Here is a 19,222-nt window from a genome sequence, read left to right on the forward strand (position 1 = left end):
CTATGCCACAAGAGGGCATAAGTTTGAAAGTTTTCTTTTTAGACATTTAATGTTTCTTCTGCTGGGACTTGCTATAGATAGTAGAGCAGGCAGTGTCTTGTATTACCAGGATTGAGTATGAACTGATTCTGTAGTCAAGGGACCCAAATTTGCCACTGCCTTCCTGTGGTACACATGTACCAGTGGCCATGCCATGTAATATGTACCTCTCCTATTCGGTTTGGACAGTGGGTGCCAAGTAGTTAGAAAGATCCCGTGGGTCCAGGATTGGTATTTGCCATTCACTTCTAAACCCCAAATGTTGAGCATGAGTTTCCCAGTAGGACCTCAGCCTATGTTTGGTTGAGAAAAAACAATGGCACAGCACAATCACATTTTCTCTGGTCATTGTCCTGTCAAAATCCCCTGGTGTCTTCTCAAAGGCCTCAGGGTAAAGTCTGAATTACTTTTCCTGGATTCCAAGCACTATCACAGACAACATATAAGACCCTGTTCCTCCCTCTTCTGCCCACCTGACTTACTGTGAACATCTTTAATGTAGTCTTGAAGCTGGAGGTTGTTGGAATCAGATATTTCATGTTATGTCCTGTACCTGGTCAAGTAGCAGCAGGAGTTTCTGTTTTTCTGCTGCTGCTGCTGCTACTACTGCTACTACTACTACTACTACTACTACTACTACTACTATAGCTAGAAACTTACAGAGGCAAGACTGAGCTAAGGTCTCCTGACTGAAACCAGGGTGCTTTGCTCCTGCCGCATCTTTCTATGGTCAAGGACACAATTTTGAACAGTGGAATGTTTTTATTCTACCTTCTTTGGCCCATTCTCCATCATCTTTTGGAGTCCTTTGGCCAGGGGAGAGTACAGGGAATTTTGATGACTACAGGTAGGATGAGCTTTCCACAAGGAAGACATAGGTGTGCAAAATCAAAAGTTTAGTTAAGTATTACTTAGATTTTTTATTGTTGTGATAAAAATAATTGACATAATGGCATAAGCCACTTGAAGGAGGAAGGTTTTACTTTGGGACATGGTTTCAGAGGTTTTAGTCCATGGTTAGCTCTATCCACTGCTCTAGGCCTGAGGTGATGCAGAACATCATGGCAGAAGGCAGTGACAGAGGAAAGCTGCTCAGTTCATGGCATCCAGGAAAGAAAGAAAGGCATGGAAAGAGGCCAGGGACTACACAGGGTCCCCAATGGCACTACCCCAGTGATCCACTCTCTTCAAGTGTGCCCCACATGTCTACAGTTTCTACCCCCTTCCAGAAGTCCATTCAAATTGTTAATACATTTAATGGATTAATTAACTTAAAGGGTCAGTGCTCACATGATCCAAAGACTTCCCCAAATCCCCACTTGTGGTTATTCGTGCATTGGGCACCTTTAATACCTAGATCTAAATCGTAACAGGTTAGATGCTACTAATAACATCACTTCTTTCATGAATGCATCAATAACTTCAGAACCCATTAAAAAGGTTCAATGTGATTCTGCTTATGTATGCCTTTCCTCCTCAAAGGCTACCATTCTCAGTACTATTTGCCTTTGATGATGAAAATAGTTTTTCTCCTGCTGAACAAATTTCCTAATATAAACTTGGATTCCACTGGTTCATAAAATCCTCTTTCTCTTTTGTTTTAAATGAAGGATCTAGCAGCCAAAGAAATCACTCAAAGTTCAAATCTCATCATCTTTTGTTTTTTTTCCTCTTGGCCTTGGTTTTGTGCATCAGCTTTGAAAATATTATCCCAGTGTTCATGTCAGAGTTAATTTGTAACTAAGAGTGTTCTAGTTTTGCAAGAGGGCATGTTATAAAGATAGAAAGATGTTGCTTTCTGAGAGATGCAAGTAGCTTCTTGGGAATGCGCCGTAAGTACTTTTTTTTTTTCTCTTTTGGGACTTTGAACATTTCTTTTTTTTTTTTTTTTTGGTAGCACTAGGGGTGGAACCCAGAGGCTTTCTACCTCTGGGCTATACTCCCAGACCACCTATTTTTTTATATTTTAATTGAAAACAGGATCTCACTAAGTTGCCTAGAGCCTCATCAAGTAGCTGAGGCTGGCTTCAAACCTGTGCAATTTTCCTGTCTCAGCCTCCCAAGTGCTGGGATTAAAAGCGTGTGCCACCACACCCAGCAACTTTGAACATATCTATCAGTAAGTATGAGTCCCAAGTAACTGTGAACTCCAAGTTTCTAGGTCCAGAGGTCAAGGTTTAAGTACAGTCATCTGAAATTTGACCTTGTAATCAGCCTCAGTGACTTTTACAGAAACAGCACTCTGGTGACAATATGGAGATTGTATAAAGTGGTAGAAGGAGGAACTTTGGGATGGAGGAGATAGGGGAGAGTCCGAGCTAATATGAGCTGATGCAGTGGTTTTGGCCATGGACTGAGGCAATAGTGTTAAGGATGGAGACAAGGGAGTTGTAAGAGGTATTTAGGTTGGATATATAAACATCATTACTCACTAGAATTGGGGAATGAGAATGAAAGATATTCTTGACTCCTGGGGGATCTGCCATGAGATTGTCCACAGACATTTATGCAATAGAATGAGATGGAATGCAGATGAAGGAGTAGGTTTGGGAGTGGGGAGAGATGATGTGTTTAAGAGATGTGGGATCTCCCAATTGAGACTGAGGTGTGAGTGGATCTGTCCAATGGGCAGAAGGGTAGATGGTTAAGAACTCAAAAGAGCAATATGGACTAAAGAGGAAGAATTTTGTGAGGTTTTAGTTGAGTGTCTAGGATCAGATTACTCAAGAAGAAGATGGAGAATTGAAGAAGGGGCCCTGTATTGACTCCATAAATCTTTTCCTTTTAACTGCTTATTTATAGTCACTGATCATTCCATCACCGATTCTCCTTCTCTGTTTCCTAGTATTCTACAGGCTTAAGAACTCCTAAACCATACCATCATTTCATCCTCTCTAATAAATTAAAAAGCATGTATGGGGGTTTAGAATAATAGTATTAAGATGTCTTAGAACTTAGAAATTATTCTTTACATGATTTGATGGTAAGAGAGACCTAGAACACAGAAAGTTATGCTTTGCTTTCATTTTCTTTTTTTTTTTGGTGGTACTGGGGTTCCTGGAAGCCCTTCTACCTCCGGGCTACACTCCCAGACCTCTTTTTACATTTTATATTTGGAAACAGGGTCTCCTAAGCCAGCGCGCGTGGCTGGCTTCGAACCTGCGCGATCCTCCTGTCTCTGCCTCCCAAGCGCGGGGATTACAAGCGTGCGCCACCACGCCCGGCCTCATTTTCTTTTTATTTGAAAATATTCTGGTGGCTTTCATGCACTTCATAAATGCATAAATTTCAGCTCTTGATCTTATACATGGATTCATAAACCACTACTCTTTAATTCCAAGTAATCATATGTGTTGTATAAATTATTCTCATTTTGTCTTTTAGCTAGGGAAATAATTATTTTCTTATCTCACTTCACAAATGTTAACTTAAGAAAATACCAAATTAAAACACACACACACACACACACACACACACACACACACACACACAGCAATCCTAAATCCTAATCTAGGAGTAATATTGTAAGCTGAGGGAGAGAAAATTCTTCCCATTCTAGAAGGCTGCCTCTCCTTCAAATAAAAGGTTATTTGATTTCTATAACGTTAATTTATTTACAGTATTTTCATGTTGTTATTTTTTCTTAATGCAAATCTATAGCATTATTTCTGTGGCTTTGGGAAGCTATTTTTCTACTCCCTGCCTTCAACAGATACACTATTCATTTTTTATAGTAGAAAAGCCATTCCTCATTCACTCATTCCTTGGTGAACTCATCATCAGATATTTGCTATTGTTTTGTTGATCAAGGTGGGTAAAATTTTATGTGTCTCTGGATCAGAGAATGTTTCATCCAGCTAAGCTTCCCCAATCTTTCTCTCACTTCATCTTTAGATTACCTTCCTTCCAGAATGTCACTGTTCCTCTATCTGATTCTCTTGATATCTGAGCATCATGCTACAACCCACTGTGCACCACCTAACAGCTCTGAAGGCAAAGTAACTACCTGCAATTTGCCCAAACAAAATGCCACTCTCTATAAGATGTCATCCATCAATGCTGACTTTGCATTCAACCTGTACCGGAGGGTCACTGCGGAGACTTCAGATCGGAACATCTTCTTTTCCCCTGTGAGCATTTCTGCAGCTCTGGCCATGCTTTCCTTTGGGGCTGGCTCAAGAACCCAAACTCAGATCCTGGAGGTCATGGGGTTTAACCTCACAGACACTCCAGTGGCAGAAATACAGCAGGGCTTCCAGCACCTAATCTGCTCGCTGAATTTTCCAAAGAAGGAACTGGAATTGAAGATGGGAAGTGCTCTCTTTATTGGGAAGCAGCTGAAACCTCTGAAAAAATTCTTGGATGATGTCAAGAGCCTCTATGAGACAGACATCTTTTCTACTGATTTCTCCAATATTTCTTCAGCTCAACAGGAGATCAACTGTCATGTGGAGAAGCAAACCAAAGGGAAAATTGTGGGCCTGATCCCAGACCTGAAACTGCACACCATCATGGTTATGGTGAATTATGTTCACTTTAAAGGTAAGACTCCAGTATGTCAATTTAAAGTCTAGTGTTCAGATTCTTTGGTAGAGCACTTGGAGGAGCTCATGGTCTTTTATTACTGGCATCAGTAGGTGTGCCTCATACCACAGTGATCTGCTCCACTGGACATAGCTGTACATAGTATTGGATCATCCAGGAAGAACACACAGCTCTGTGAATGAGCCCAGGAAATTTCTAGGGAGAGCGCACTTTCAGAGAGGTGGGTGACACTGGTATGAACATCCTGCTCATATTTGACTAAAGAATCATGGTTTCCAAAATATTTGGTGACATGGGATAAGCCTATTTTCAGCAAGTAGAAGGATTTGTACATAAACTCTGCTCTGACCTTTTCCTGTTTTGTACATTTAGGCATGTTGCATAAATACTTTTACAATGTATTATGTACTAGTATGTACCAAACACCATGCTATATCTGTGAGTGACATATACTGTTTTTTCAATCCTCATAATACCCAAATAAATATAGTTAATAAGTTTCAAAGCCTTTTTTTCAGTTAGGTCTAACTCTAATGATGGTCCTTGTAACAACAAGAAATAATTGTGACCATATTATTTCTCCTGCCACTGTAGAAAATATCAGCCATATTGGCGGAGAAGCAAAAAAAATTGTTGGCCATAGACCATACACATATAGGTGGGTAAAATGGCAGAAAAGATTTGTTGTCTCATTTCATCCTGTGTGTTGGAAGTCCTTATACATTTTTTTGTGGTACTGGGATTGGAACCCAGGGGCTTCTCTACATCCAGGCTATATACTCCCAGACCTATTTTATACTTTACTTGGAAGCAGGGTCTCTCTAAGTTGGTGAGAGCCTCACTAAGTAGCTGAGGCTGGCTTTGAACCTGTGCAATCCTTCTGTCTCAGACTCCGAAGTGCTGGGATTACAAGCGTGCATGACCACACGCAGCTATGTCTTTATACATTTTAATGGGAGAGTAAACTGGCTCTGATGGGTTTCATGTCAGTAAAAGTGGTTCTAAACACAGACTATAGAGTACTGCAGCCTTAGTTTGGCTTCTGGCTCTACCTTCTGCTTGTTGGGAGACCATATCAAGTAATTCTATTTATCTGATCCTAAGTCACTCATTATAAAACTGGATGACAGTTGGTACCTATCTTTTTGTTAGTCTTAACTACTAAATTAGATAACTAATGAAAAAGCTTTTATCCGTACTAATATTGGTTTAAAAGAAGCACCTCTCTTCTTTCTATATTTTAAGCCCAGTGGGCAAATCCCTTTCATCCATCCAAGACAGAAGATAGTTCCAGCTTTTTCGTGGACAAGATTACCACAGTGCAAGTGCCCATGATGCACCAGATGGAACAGTATTATCATCTGGTGGATACAGAACTAAACTGCACGGTGTTACAAATGGACTACACCAAGAATGCTCTAGCACTCCTTGTCCTTCCCAAGGAGGGACAGATGGAGTGGGTGGAAGCAACTATTTCATCAAAAACACTAAAAAAGTGGAACCACTTATTGCAGAAGAGGTAAATGACTTAATATATGAGGGACAGAGGTTGGGCATGGTGGTGCGTGTGAGGCTGAGCTCAGCATAAATACAGAAGCAGGAGAATCACTTATCAGTTGCATGATTATCATTAGAGTATGCAAGAACATATCATATGCAAGGCCCTTTGCCAGATACTTTACTCACTTCGTTTCATCTAAGAGCATCAAAGAACCTGTAAAGGATGTAGCATCACCAACATTTTCAAATTAAAATGTCAGGTCTAACCATATAACTTGAGCCCCTCAAAGTCAGCCTGGTGAGAATATAATGCCTTTCTAAAGACCAACTAGAACTTTGGGGATAGGTAGGTTTTTGATGTGGAATTTGGTGGCCAGTTATAGTGGGATGGGAGTACCAGATGAAATTCCAGAGTGATACCCATTGATCTTTGTACCACTGGCTCCCTAACCTTGGCTATTGTTACAAACACATTTTCTTTTGGTAATAAGGAAGTTCAAAGCCAGGTGTTGTGGTGCAAACTTGTAATCCCAGCATTTGGGAGGCTGAGACAGGAGGATTAAGGTTTGTGGTCAGCCTCAGCTACTTAGTGAGGCCCTTTGAAACTCAGTGAGACCCTGTTTCAAAATGAAGAATAAAAAATAGTTCTAGGGATGTAGCTCAGAGGTAGAATGCCCTTGGGTTCCATCTCAGTAATGCAAATAAATAAATAAATAAATAATCCAAATAAATAAGGGAGTTCCATGTTCTTACTCCCAATATGACAACCCAGCGAACTGGAGAGGGCATTCCTTCCAGAATAACTTGTGTGGTTTTGACACCATGTATTCATCTACATAGGGATGTCATGAATATTTGGGGCAGGGAGGAATATTGAGTAAAATGCTGTGATGAAGCTGAGGAGTAATTGCAGCATTTGGGAGGCTGAGACAGGAGGATCATAGGTTTGTGGACAACCTTAGCTACTTATTGAGGCCACTTGCAACTCAGTGAGACCCTGTTTCAAAATAAAGAATAAAAATAGGGCTGGGTGTGTAGCTAGGGGGTCGAATGCCCCTGGGTTCCATCCTGGAACTGAAAAAAAAAAGAAAAAAGAAAGATGCTGTGATTAGAGAGTGGGAGAGAGGAGAGAGTGAGAGAGAATCATGACCTTAGTTTGGTGATTACTGTTTCTACCCTTCCTCATTACCCACAGATGGGTTGACTTGTTTGTTCCAAAGTTTTCCATTTCTGCCACATATGATCTTGGAACCATGCTTTTAAAGATGGGCCTTGAGGATGCCTTTGCTGAAAATGCTGATTTTCCTGGATTCACTGAGGACACTGATCTGAAACTCTCCTACGTAAGTTGGTAGAATCCTTGAAGTGCTGGAAGAGCCATTGAGCATCATCAATCCCCCCATTCAACCAACAAAGAATATGATGCTTAGAAAGGCAGTGTGACTCATCATTAGCCAAAATTATACCAGTGTCATTCTCATTACTAAAATGAGTCATGTTATAGATTCCTTCTTCTGACCTAAAATAATTCAAATTGAATAGCTTAATGATCAGAAGTGACTCTGGTAAGATAAAGTTCTGAAGAAGTGTGTGATGCTTAAGAGGTGGTTACTGGAGGCAGATGGCCATGGGAAATGAGTCATTTCCCTAAAAACTAGCCCTCAAATCAGAGGTATTCATTAAGTACAATTAGCCAAGTAACTGTCATATTCCAGCACCATCAACATAGTATGGCAAAGATGGGTATCCCTATCTTTCTACTTCCTTTCCTACTTCCAAAACTCTACAAAGAGTGTTAATATTTTTCAAAAGATCAGCAGTGTTTGTTCTCCCCATCACAGGCTGCCCACAAAGCTGGGCTGCATCTCGGTGAAGAGGGCACTGAAGATATAGTGAACCCTGAAATTGGATTTCTCGGCAAGTTTGAAACAACTCTTCAACCTATTATCCGATTTGATAAACCCTTTCTGCTGATGATTTTGGAGAAAAGCACCAGAAGCATTCTTTTCCTAGGGAAAGTTGTAAATCCAATAGAAGTGTAGTTTGGGAAAAGGCCATTGGGTAACTTCATGTTCATATTAAAAGGGGAAATAAATGAATAATATAGCCTAATGTGATTGATGTTGGCTTGGACTTGTCTTCCCTTGTGCAGGGTTGGAGATTGTACGTTGGCAGAACTGTCTTGGTTGAGGAAAAGGGTAATACTGTGATCAAAGATTCAGATAAGCAATGGATAATTTATTGTTACCTCAAATAGAGAAAATTTCTTTGTTAAAAGATTCCCCCAAATCACCCTGCCCCAATGAGTTAATTTCAAGAAATTCGACTAGGATAACAAATGCCCTTGACCCTGCAGGTTAGATCCTCATATTCCAATATTTCAATAAGATCAGTGAACACAAACTAATGTAAATGCAGGGGCCGCTGGTAGGTTGAATAAAGGTTCTCTCACAGTAATACTGGTTCATAGACTTAGAGCTAACTATTAGGGATGTAGCTTTTGTGGCCTGATGAGCATGGTACAGCAGAGCATGAGAGAAATGAACTCCCTGTACTTACCTTTTCTCCATGGGATTTCTCATGTTACTAATTTATAAGCTATAAGTGGAGAAGGAAAGTTATTAGTTTATATAATACATATAGCTCCTCTTTTTCAGTGTCCTAATCAAACTCCTTTTCAAATACTGCACCTGTGTCCCACTTGGTCAAGTTGAAATCTGCTGGTCAGCTTTGTATTTTTAGTCTCTATTCTTAATGAATTTTTATTTTTTGTATCTCCAGAGCCTTCAATAACTTCCTCTGGCTATGCATGCCAATTCACCTGTAGTCACCAATATAGACTTAATATAGGATATTATACATTCAAATCCCTGGTATTGGAATTTGACACGAAAATAGCACAATGAAGGTTACTTATGTACTGCCTGAAATACTAGCCCCAAGATCCAAGATGAAATCTTTCAGTGATCAGAAATAATGACAAGTCTGTAAGTGCTATTACAGACATTGTGCTTCTATATTAAAGTAAATATATATATAATATATATTATATATATAAAAGCATATGCACAACACATTCTCATCGTTTCTTGTTAGACACTTATTTTTATTTTTTATTTATGATATAATTCACGCTTTAGTTTTATAGATAAGAATTTGGAAACCCAGAAAAGAATAGTTATTCATAATATAGAAAATCCATTATTGATATAGATTTTTGTTTAATTGAAATTACATTATAATCCTGGTTCTGTTCCTTATACTATTTTGTGATCTTATGCAAGGTACTTAAATCCTGAACCTTGTTTTTATCAACTATAAATGAAAATATTTATAATATCCATGTCATCCCAACATACCAAAACCTATAAGATACAGAAAAATAATTCTGGAAGTAAAGAACATAGTGGTAAATACTGATACAAAGTAGAAAAAATATCTAAAAGAGCTTTAATTTGATACCTTTAAGGAACTAAAAAGAGAAGAGCAAACTCTGCCCAAACCTAGCATAAGGGGAAATATAATAGTAAAGCAGAAAAAATGGAGAATAGAAAAAAAGTAGAAAATAATTAAACTAGCCAGGCATGGTGGCACACACTTGATCTCAATATTTGGGAGGCTGAGACAGGAAATCAGAGGTTCAAGTCCAGTTTCAACTACTTAGTGAGGCCCTTCATAACTTAGTGAGACACGGTTTCGAAATAAGGTCTAAAAATAGGGCTGGGGAAGCCAGGAATGGTGGCGCATGCTTGTAATCCCCGCGCTTGGTAGGCTGAGACAGGAAGATCACGCAGGTTCGAAGCCAGCCTCAGCTACTTAGTGAGGCTCTCAGCAACTTAAGTGAGACCCTGTTTCCAAATAAAATATAAAAGGTTCTGGGAGTATAGCCCGGAGGTAGAAAGCCTCTGGGTTCCACCTCCAGTGCCACCAAAAAAAAAAAAAAAATAGGGCTGGGGTTGTAGCTCAGAGGTAGAATGACTCTGGGTAAGGCAAAAATAAAAGAAAAAAGAAAAGAATGAAACTGAAGTTGGTTTGTTAGAAAGATTCAAAACCTTTAAGTAGACTGCAAAAGGTGAGAAAACATGAAAAATATATGTAGAAATGAAAGAGGAGACATTATAACTAATTATACATATGCACAATAAGAAGAGACTATCATGAATAAATCTACTCTAATACATTTATAACCTAAAAGATATTCATATATTCCTTGAAACATAGCTTGCTGAAACATGTAACATGAAAATATAAAGAATCTCAATGTTCATATAACTGTAGAGGGGATTGAATCAATAAGCAACAGTTTTTCAGTAAAGAAAAGTCTAGGGCTGGATATTATCATTGGTGAAATCAACTATACATTTAAAAATAATTAGCATCATATCTTTCCAAATTCTCTGAAAAACTAAAGAGAAGTGAACATATTTAAACTCATTTTATGAGATCAAATTACTCTGATATTAAAGCCATACAAAAGTACTATAAGGAAAATATCTATAGGCCAATATCCCTAATGAATATTAATGTCAACCTTCAACAAAATACCATCAAGCTGAAGCTATCCATGGTTGTACAAACCTTTAATACCAGCTACTTGAGAGACTGATGTAGTAGGATTGCAAGTTCAAGGCCAATCTGTGAAAATTAGTATCAAAATAAAAATTAAAATGGAGAGGGAATGCAGCTCATTGGTAGAAAACTTGCAGCAAACACACAAAAAATAAAACATAGCTAACTAAATTAAAAGACTCATACCATGACCAAGTGGGATTTATATTAAAAATAAGATCTGCCACATCAAATTAATGAAGAGAAAAATATATAAGATTATATCAATAGGTGCAGGAACTGCACCTGATAAAGTTCAACAGCAGCTCAACAGATGCAGATAGGCAGAATAAATATCATCAAAATGACCATTCTGCCAAAAGTGATCTACAGATTCAATGCAATTCCTATCTAAATACTAATGACATTCTTCATAGACCTAAAAAAGTCAGTCATGAATTTTATATGGAGAAAGAAGAGACCCAGAATTGTCAAAGCAATTCTCAGCAATAAGAACCATGCAGGAGGCATCACAACCTCTGACTTCAAATTATACTACAGAGCAGTAGTATTATAGAGAAGCAAATAAGATGACCTAACTGAGGGAATGGGAGGGGGAAGAGGGAAATTCTCTAAAGCACATGATGTACTTAAACAAAAATATCCAAGTCAATCACTAAGTCAAGCATGGGAAGGAGGGATGGGGAGGAAATGGGGTGGTGATTGGGTAAGGGCTAATTGGGTGATATGTGCATGTATGTCTATACAAGTCTTGTATCCCATTAAGATGTATGACTACAATGCACCAATTTAAAAAAAAATGGCATGGTATTGGCACAACAACAGGCATACAGACCAGTGAAATAGAATAGAAGATACAGAAACAAACTTGTACACTTATAGTCAATTGATCTTTGAAAAAGGGGCCAAACTCATATGCTGGAGAAAAGACAGCCTTTTCAACAAATGGTGCTGGGAGAACTGGCTATCCATTTGTAGAAAGATGGAACTAAAGCCTTACGTCTCACCATGCACAAGAATCAACTCGATATGGATCAAAAACTTGGAAATTAGATCAGAGACTGAAGTTATTAGAGGAGGGCATAGGATCAATACTCCAACATATAGGCACAGGCAGTAACTTTCTCAGTAAGCCCTCCAAAGTGCAGGAAATTAAAGCAAGAATTAACAACCAGGATGTCATCAAACTAAAACGTTTCTTCTCATCAAAGGAAACCATCAAGAACCTAAAGAGAGCCTACAGAATGGGAGAATATCTTTACCAGCCACCATTCTGATAGAGGGCTAATATCCAGAATATAAAAAGAGTTCAAAAGACTCTACACCAGCAAAACAAACAACCCAATCAAGAAATGGGCAACTGAACTGAATAGACACTTCACAAAATAAGAGATACAAATGATCAATAGGTACATGAAAAAAATGTTCAACATTATTAGCCATCAGGGAAATGCAAATCAAAACTCCGCTGAGATTACATCTAACCACAATCAGATTCACAAGCCTAAAGAACTCAAATAACAACAAATGTAGAGAAAGAGAAACTCTCTGACACTGTTGGTGGGAGTGCAAACTAAGCCGCTATGGAGATCAGGGTAGAGATTCCTTAGAAAACTGGGAATGGATCCACCATTTGATCTGGCTATACCACTCCTGGGTATCTAAACAAAGGTGTTGAAATCAGAGAACTACAGTAACATGCATACCCATGTTCATAGCAGCACAATTCATAATAGACAAAATATGGAGCCAACCTAGTCCTCCATCACCAGCTGAATGGATTGAAAAATTATGGGAAATACACACAATGGAATTCTACTCAGCAATTAAGAAGAACAAAATCATATTATTTGCAAGATAATGGAAAGACCTGGAAAACATTATGTTAAGTGAGATCAGCCAAGCACAGAAGGAAAGGATATATGTTTTCATTAATATGCCCAAACTAGGGAGTACTAGGGATACCAGAGGGACTCCAGATAATGGAGGGGAAACCTCAGCAAAGCTAGAAGGGAAGGGTAGGAGAAGAAGAAGGCTTAGCTTAATTAATGGAGGAACTACATTCAAATAAGTGTCAATGTAGCATGTTCAACCTGGACACTCATTGTTGGGAAGAGGGGAAAGGGGCAGTAGAAGGGGCACAACACACTGTGTGAATGTATACCATTTTCAATATGATCCACATGAAATAAAAAATTAAGAAAAACATATGCTGAAAGAAAAAATAGACTATTATATCAACATAATAGTTACATTTATAGACACTGTCAATGAGACCTTAAAAAGAAATCAAGAAAACAATTGTATTTATATTAATATAAGAAAGTTTGAATAAAAGAAAGTTTATAGGAATAAACTAAGGATGTTTTGATAGTTCGACTTAATGAATTGAAATTTAATCCCCACTGTGAGGTACTGAGAGTATAGAAACAGTCCAATTATGGTGTTTAGAAGTGGAGTCTAGGTAGCACACCAGACCTCTGGAGAAGCTGGGCACAGTAAGACGCTGGGTTCTGGGCGGGGGTCACGCGGGGCATGCCAGCCGGGGCCTGGGTCGCGGGACTCTGGGCCCCAGGCCAAACTGTGTATAGCACACCAGACCCCTGGAGAAACTGGGCCCAGTACCCTGGGTCACGGGCGGGGGTCGCGCGGGCACACAAGCCGGGGCCCAGGCCATGGGACTCTGGGCCCCGGGCCGGAAAGCACGTAGCATGCCAGACCCCTGGAGAAACTGGGCCCAGTACCCTGGGTCCTGGGCAGGGGTCACGTGGGGCACGCCAGCTGGGGCCCGGGTGGCGGGACTCTGGGCCCCAGGCAGAGTAGTGCGGAGCACTCTGGACCCATGGAGAAACTTATTGGGTCACAGTGCTACTCAGTGCCTGATCCCACTACCTCCTCAAACCACATATACTGTTTTCTCTTATTAAAAAAAGGAAAAGAAAGAGAAAAAGAAAAATATTGGAGAGGAGTTAAGAAAGCCTTTGCGGATGGCAGGACACTGGAGATGCAGACAAAACTTATCTAAATGCTCTGGAACTTATGGAAAAATTCTCTGTGAAGGAGGACTGCTGTTTCTCTATATTGTTAAGAATCTTGGACTTCACCTGTAAGGAGAGTTTAGCAGAGACCAAGGAGAAAGGTGGTGTTGAAAGTGGTCTCCGCGATGGCAGTGGAGACTTGTATTCAGGAGAAGCAGAAACCGGCTTCTACCAGCCTTACTTTTTTTGGAGAAATTACACCAAATGTCGAATGCTACCATCACGCATGCTTAGGAACACTGGACAACATTCAGAGTGGAAAAAGAGCCTGGGAAAGATTTGAAATGGTGGGGGCAGTGGTAATTGCAGTGGCCAGTACTCAAAGGAGTCAGAGATCTGATACATTACACCTGGAACCTTTGAAATAATAACCCCAGAGACAGTGATTGGAGCCTGCTGAGGGGGTTAGGCCGGTGCCGGGGCCAATGGCCAACATCGGAGCCTGCTGTGAGGCATGGCCTCTACTGGGGCCTCCGAGGCTGAGATCGAAGCCTGCCGAGGGGTTAGGCCAATGCTGGGGCCAGTGAGGCCAGGATCGGAGCCTGCCGTGAGGCAAGGCCAGTGCTGGGGCCTTCAAGGCCGGGATCAGAGCCTGCAGAGGGATTAGGCTGGTGCCAGGGCCAGCAAGGCCAGGATTGGAGCTCACCATGAGGAAAGGACGGTGCTGGGGCCTCTGAGGCCTGGATTGGAGCCTGCTGAGGGGTTAGGTCGTTACCGGGGCCAGCTGCCGGCCTTGGAGCCTTCCGTGTGGCAAGGCTGCTACTGAGGCCTCCGAGGCCAGGATAAGAGCCTGCTGAGGGGTTAGGCCAGTGCCGGGGCCAATGGATGGCATTGGAGCCTGCTGTGAGGCAAGGCTGCTACCAGGGCCTCCGAGGCTGGGATCAGAGCCTGCAAAGAGGTTAGGCCGATACCGGGGCCAGCGGCCAGCAGCAGAGCCCGCCGTGAGGCAAGGCCAGGGCTGGGGCCTCTGAGGCTGGGATCGGAGCCTGCCGAGGGGTTAGGCTGATGCTGGGGTAAATGGCCGGCATCGGAGCCTGACAGGAGGCAAGTCCGCTACTGGGGCCTCCGAGGCCTGGATTGGAGCCTGCCGAGGGGTTAGGCCGGTGCTGGGGCCAGTGATGCGGTATTGGAGCCTGCCGTAAGGCAAGGCCAGTACTGGGGCCTCCAAGGCCAGGATAAGAGCCTGCTGAGGGGTAAGGCCGGTGCCGGGGCCAGCAGCCAGCATCGGAGCCTTCTGTTAGGCAAGGCCACTAATGAGGCCTCCGAGGCCGGAATCGGAGCCTGCCGAGGGGTTAGGCCGGTGCTGGGGCCAGCGAAGCCGACATTGGAGCCTGCCGTGAGGCAAGGCTGGTGCTGGGGCCTCTAAGGCCGGGATAAGAGCCTGCCGAGAGGTTAGGCCGGTGCTGTAGCCAGCGAGGCCAGCATCGGAGCCTGCCGTGAGGCAAGGCCAAGGCTGGGGCCTCTGAGGCCGGGATTGGAGCCTGCCGAGGGGTTAGGCCAGTGCTGGGGCCAGCAAGGCCAGCATCGGAGCTTGCCATGAGGCAAGGCCAGTACTGGGGCCTCCGAGGCCAGGATAAGAGCCTGCCAAGGGGTAAGGCCAGTGCCGGGGCCAGCGGCCGGCATCAGAGCCTTCCGTGAGGCAAGGCCGCTACTGAGGCCTCTGAGGCCGGAATCAGAGCCTGCTGAGGGGTTAGGCTGGTGCTGGGGCCAGCGAGGCTGGCATCAGAGCCTGCCATGAGGCAAGGCCAGTACTGGGGCCTCCGAGGCTGGGATCGGAGCCTGCCGAGGGTTTAGGCCGGTGCTGGGGCCAGAGAGGCCGGGATCGGAGCCTGCTGTGAGGGTAGGCTGGTGCTGGGGCCTCCGAGGCTGGGATTGGAGCCTGCCGAGGGTTTAGGCTGTTGCTGGGGCCTCCGAGGCTGGGATCAGAGCCTGCCATGAGGCAAGGCCACTACTGCAGCCTACGAGGCCGGGATTGGAGCCAGGTGAGGGGTTAGGCTGGTGTTGGGCCCAGTGAGACCAGAATTGTGGCCTCCCATGAGGCAAGGCCGCTGCTTGAGCCAGCGAGGTCTGGATCAGTCCACCGGTTAGCCAGGCCACTACTGGGGCCATCACGAGTGGGATCTGTATTTGCAACGCGGTATGCACAGAGAAATATCACAGAAAGTATAAATCAGATGCTTCCCCTAATCAACAGGAAGAGGTTGAGCTATAGAAAGGGCCCTATATTGAAGCAACTAATGTGACCAATCATAGGGTATGGAATAGTGGACGGAGCCTCTTTAAAACGCAGGAGGTACATAAACAAATGTATCAAAGTTAATCATCAAACAAGCATGGGATCGAGGGAGGGGGAGGGAATGGGATGGGGGCTGGATGAGGGCTAATTGGATGATGTGTGCTTGTATATCCTCTCAAGTCTTATACTCCAATGTGATTGATATATGACTACAATGCACTAATTAAAAAATAAAAAAGAAGTGGAGTCTATGAGAGGTGATTAGGATAAGATAAGTTAATTAAGCTACAGATATCATAATTGAATCCTGTTGGCTTTTTGAGAAAAGCAACAAAGATCAGAAGTAATACCTATACACATGGCATAATCCTTTCCTCTTTTTATTCAATGCCTCATGACTCCTATGACTCTTTTCTTCAGGAAGGTCATCATCAGATGCAGCCCGTTGGCCTTGAATCAGCACCATATAACACATATAAACGTGTATATTTAAAGAATCTCTTAAAATTTCTAATAAGAGGTAAGCTGAAGAACAAAACAAAGTATGACACTATATCACTTAAAAAACCATAAGATAATACTTAAACATTTCTGGAGATAAATTATACAATATGGTGACTATAAAACAAGGACCCTAATGAAAAAATTTGAACCCTTAGGATTATGGGATAAAACTCAGGGGATATAAGGCAGGCAGGCTGGCTTTCAGTTGTATAAAGTTCATAGCCAATACTAGAAGTTAGAGGGTAAAACTGAACAAGTCATCAAAGCTATGTGCCTGGGTTCAATCCCATGTACCACAAAATAGTTCAAATATTATAGATAAGTACTAAGAATAATATAGCAACACCAGATGCCAACCCTACAGTGCTAAAAAGTATTATGTATTTTTTCTTTATTCATTCATAAATAAAAGTGAAACAAACGATTGTACATATGGTTGAATTCCTCATTATTTTTTTTTTGGTGGTACTGGGGTTCCTGGAAGCCCTTCTACCTCTGGGCTACACTCCCAGACCTATTTTTATATTTTTTTATTTAGAAACAGGGTCTCCTAAGCCAGCGCGCGCGGCTGGCTTCGAACCTGTGCGATCCTCCTGTCTCCGCCTCCCAAGCGCGGGGATTACAAGCGTGCGCCACCACGCCCGGCTGAATTCCTCATTATTCTCTTATCATCATTCATGTTTATGTATCCGTGAATTGTTTAGGTATTGTTTTCAAAGGTATAATTGAAGCTGGGTGCTTGTATTCCCAGCATTTGGGAGGTTGAGACAGGAGGATCACGTTTGCAGACAGCCTCAGCTACTTAGTGAGGCCCTCTGCAACTCAGTGAGACCCTGTTTCAAAATAAAGAATAAAAAATAGGGCTGGGGTGTAGCTCAGAGGTAGAATGCCCCTGGGTTCAATCCCCAGTATCAAAAAAAGGCATAATTGACAAATAAAAATTGTATACATTTAATTTTGCCTGTGCTCTTCTTCAACACCCTCATTCATGCATCATGCTTAGCATTATAATCTTAAGTCCCCACCTACTATATGCATTTTACTATGCTAATAAAGGTAACTGTGGGTTAATCCAGTGACTAGTCTATGCCTGTTCTTGCCCCTCACCATCTGGGAAAATCTCTCATATTATTTTCAGAATGGAGCAGACTATAGTCTTACCTTAGTGCCTTCTCTTGGTGATTTTGTGTTGTCTCGCTCTAAATTGTGGAAATTTCTACTGTCTGCATAACCTCAGAATTATCTTCTCAGTCTCCTGGCATTTTTATCTTACTTTCATAGCCTTGAATTGTATTCTTTATTTTGAAACAGGGTTTCACTAAGTTGCTGAGTCCTTTGCTGAGGCTGGCAACAAATCTGTTATCCTTCCAATTACTGGGATTACAGGCATGTCCGACCATGCCCAGCTATCTTTGAACTTTAAAATCTTAAAAATGAAAACTGACTTCAAATACAACCTCTCTGGTGAAGCAGTCCCTGATTCGCTTAAGAAGACTTTGTAGGTTTCTCCTCATGTCCACAGGTGTTTTCCCTGACATCTACTGTTAGAGCACTAAAGACAGTCTATTTTAGTTAACATGTTATTAACTAATTTTGTTAACATGTTATTAATTCTATATAAAAATATGCAAGAAACCAACTCACAGTCTGGGTGGTAATGACAGAGCCCCATCATCTAGGATTCCTTGTGACTTGGAAGCCCATATTAGCTCCAGGCAGCCTGGGTACAATACAGCATGTTGAAGAGTTTAACTGAATAGTTACTGGAACTGAGCTTCAAGCATGAGTGTTTTTAAGAACCTCTGGTGACTCTTTTGCATAGCCAGGGCTAAGAACTATTGCTTTTGGTTTGAACTCTGAGAGCAAGAATTCCTGAATTTTGAGTTGAGTACTCCCTTGTCCCATTTTGTGTCTAACCTGCAACATAAAGAATAGCATAAAGCTGGCAACTTTTCTTGTGTCATCCTGGAACAGCAACTGTGGTGCTCCTGTTAATAATAACTTGAGTTCATCCATTTCAATCCATTTCATAAGACTATTAAAGAACCAAAGTAAGTTACCAACAGCTACGGACCTGGTGATAGCAGCAGGCTCTTATGGAATGTCATGTAAGTCACAGCTTTTCTGCGGATCCCCAGAGGTTATATCCTTGAGAGGTCTAGTCCAGCTTCATGTAGGGAGAGGTCCCCTGAGCACTGACTGGTTTGCATATTGCACCATGTTGGAGGAAGTAATGGACTGCATCATATAAAAATAAATGTCAGGATATTTTCCGGGGTCAGGTACTCTTCACACATAATTATTTGAAAGTTTTCTCCTTTCTTATGTTGAATGTAATGGGAAATTTTATGTGTCAACTCAGCTAGGCTGTAATACCCAGTTTGGTTAAGTAACAAAATGTATGCGTTTCTGTGAAGGCATTATTTAAATATGATGAAAATTTCAATCGGCATACTATATACCATGAAGTAGATTACCCTTTGATTGAAGACCTTAAGAAAAAGGACTAAAATCTCTGGAAAAAGAAGGGATTCTGCCTTCAGACTGCTTTCACTTGACATTCAACATCAAGCTTTTTCTGCGCCTCAATCCCTCCAACCCTGCTGAGTTCAGATGTATCAGTCCCCACAATCATAATCATGTAAGCCAATTACTTTAAATAAATCTTCCTTTCCTCTCCTTTATGTCTATCATCTATCTATCTTCTATCATTTACTATCCATCTATCTAATATTTCTCTGCAGCTCTATTACACAATGAGTAATGAGTCTGGAAATATCTCACTAAAGTA

At 41.8% G+C, this 19,222-nt stretch overlaps 1 protein-coding gene across 1 annotated transcript; it reads left to right on the top strand.

The window, feature by feature from the left end:
- Positions 1-3,950: 3,950 nt before the first annotated feature.
- On the top strand, positions 3,951-8,126 carry SERPINA7 (serpin family A member 7; the record flags this gene model as incomplete). Its single annotated transcript, XM_080718504.1, has 4 exons — positions 3,951-4,581; positions 5,830-6,103; positions 7,280-7,427; positions 7,926-8,126. 4 exons carry the CDS (start codon positions 3,951-3,953, stop codon positions 8,124-8,126), a joined length of 1,254 nt encoding a protein of 417 aa, XP_080574630.1.
- Positions 8,127-19,222: the final 11,096 nt, after the last annotated feature.

Source organism: Muscardinus avellanarius, assembly GCF_963383645.1.
Source record: "Muscardinus avellanarius genome assembly, chromosome: X".
Classification (NCBI taxonomy): domain Eukaryota; kingdom Metazoa; phylum Chordata; class Mammalia; order Rodentia; family Gliridae; genus Muscardinus; species Muscardinus avellanarius.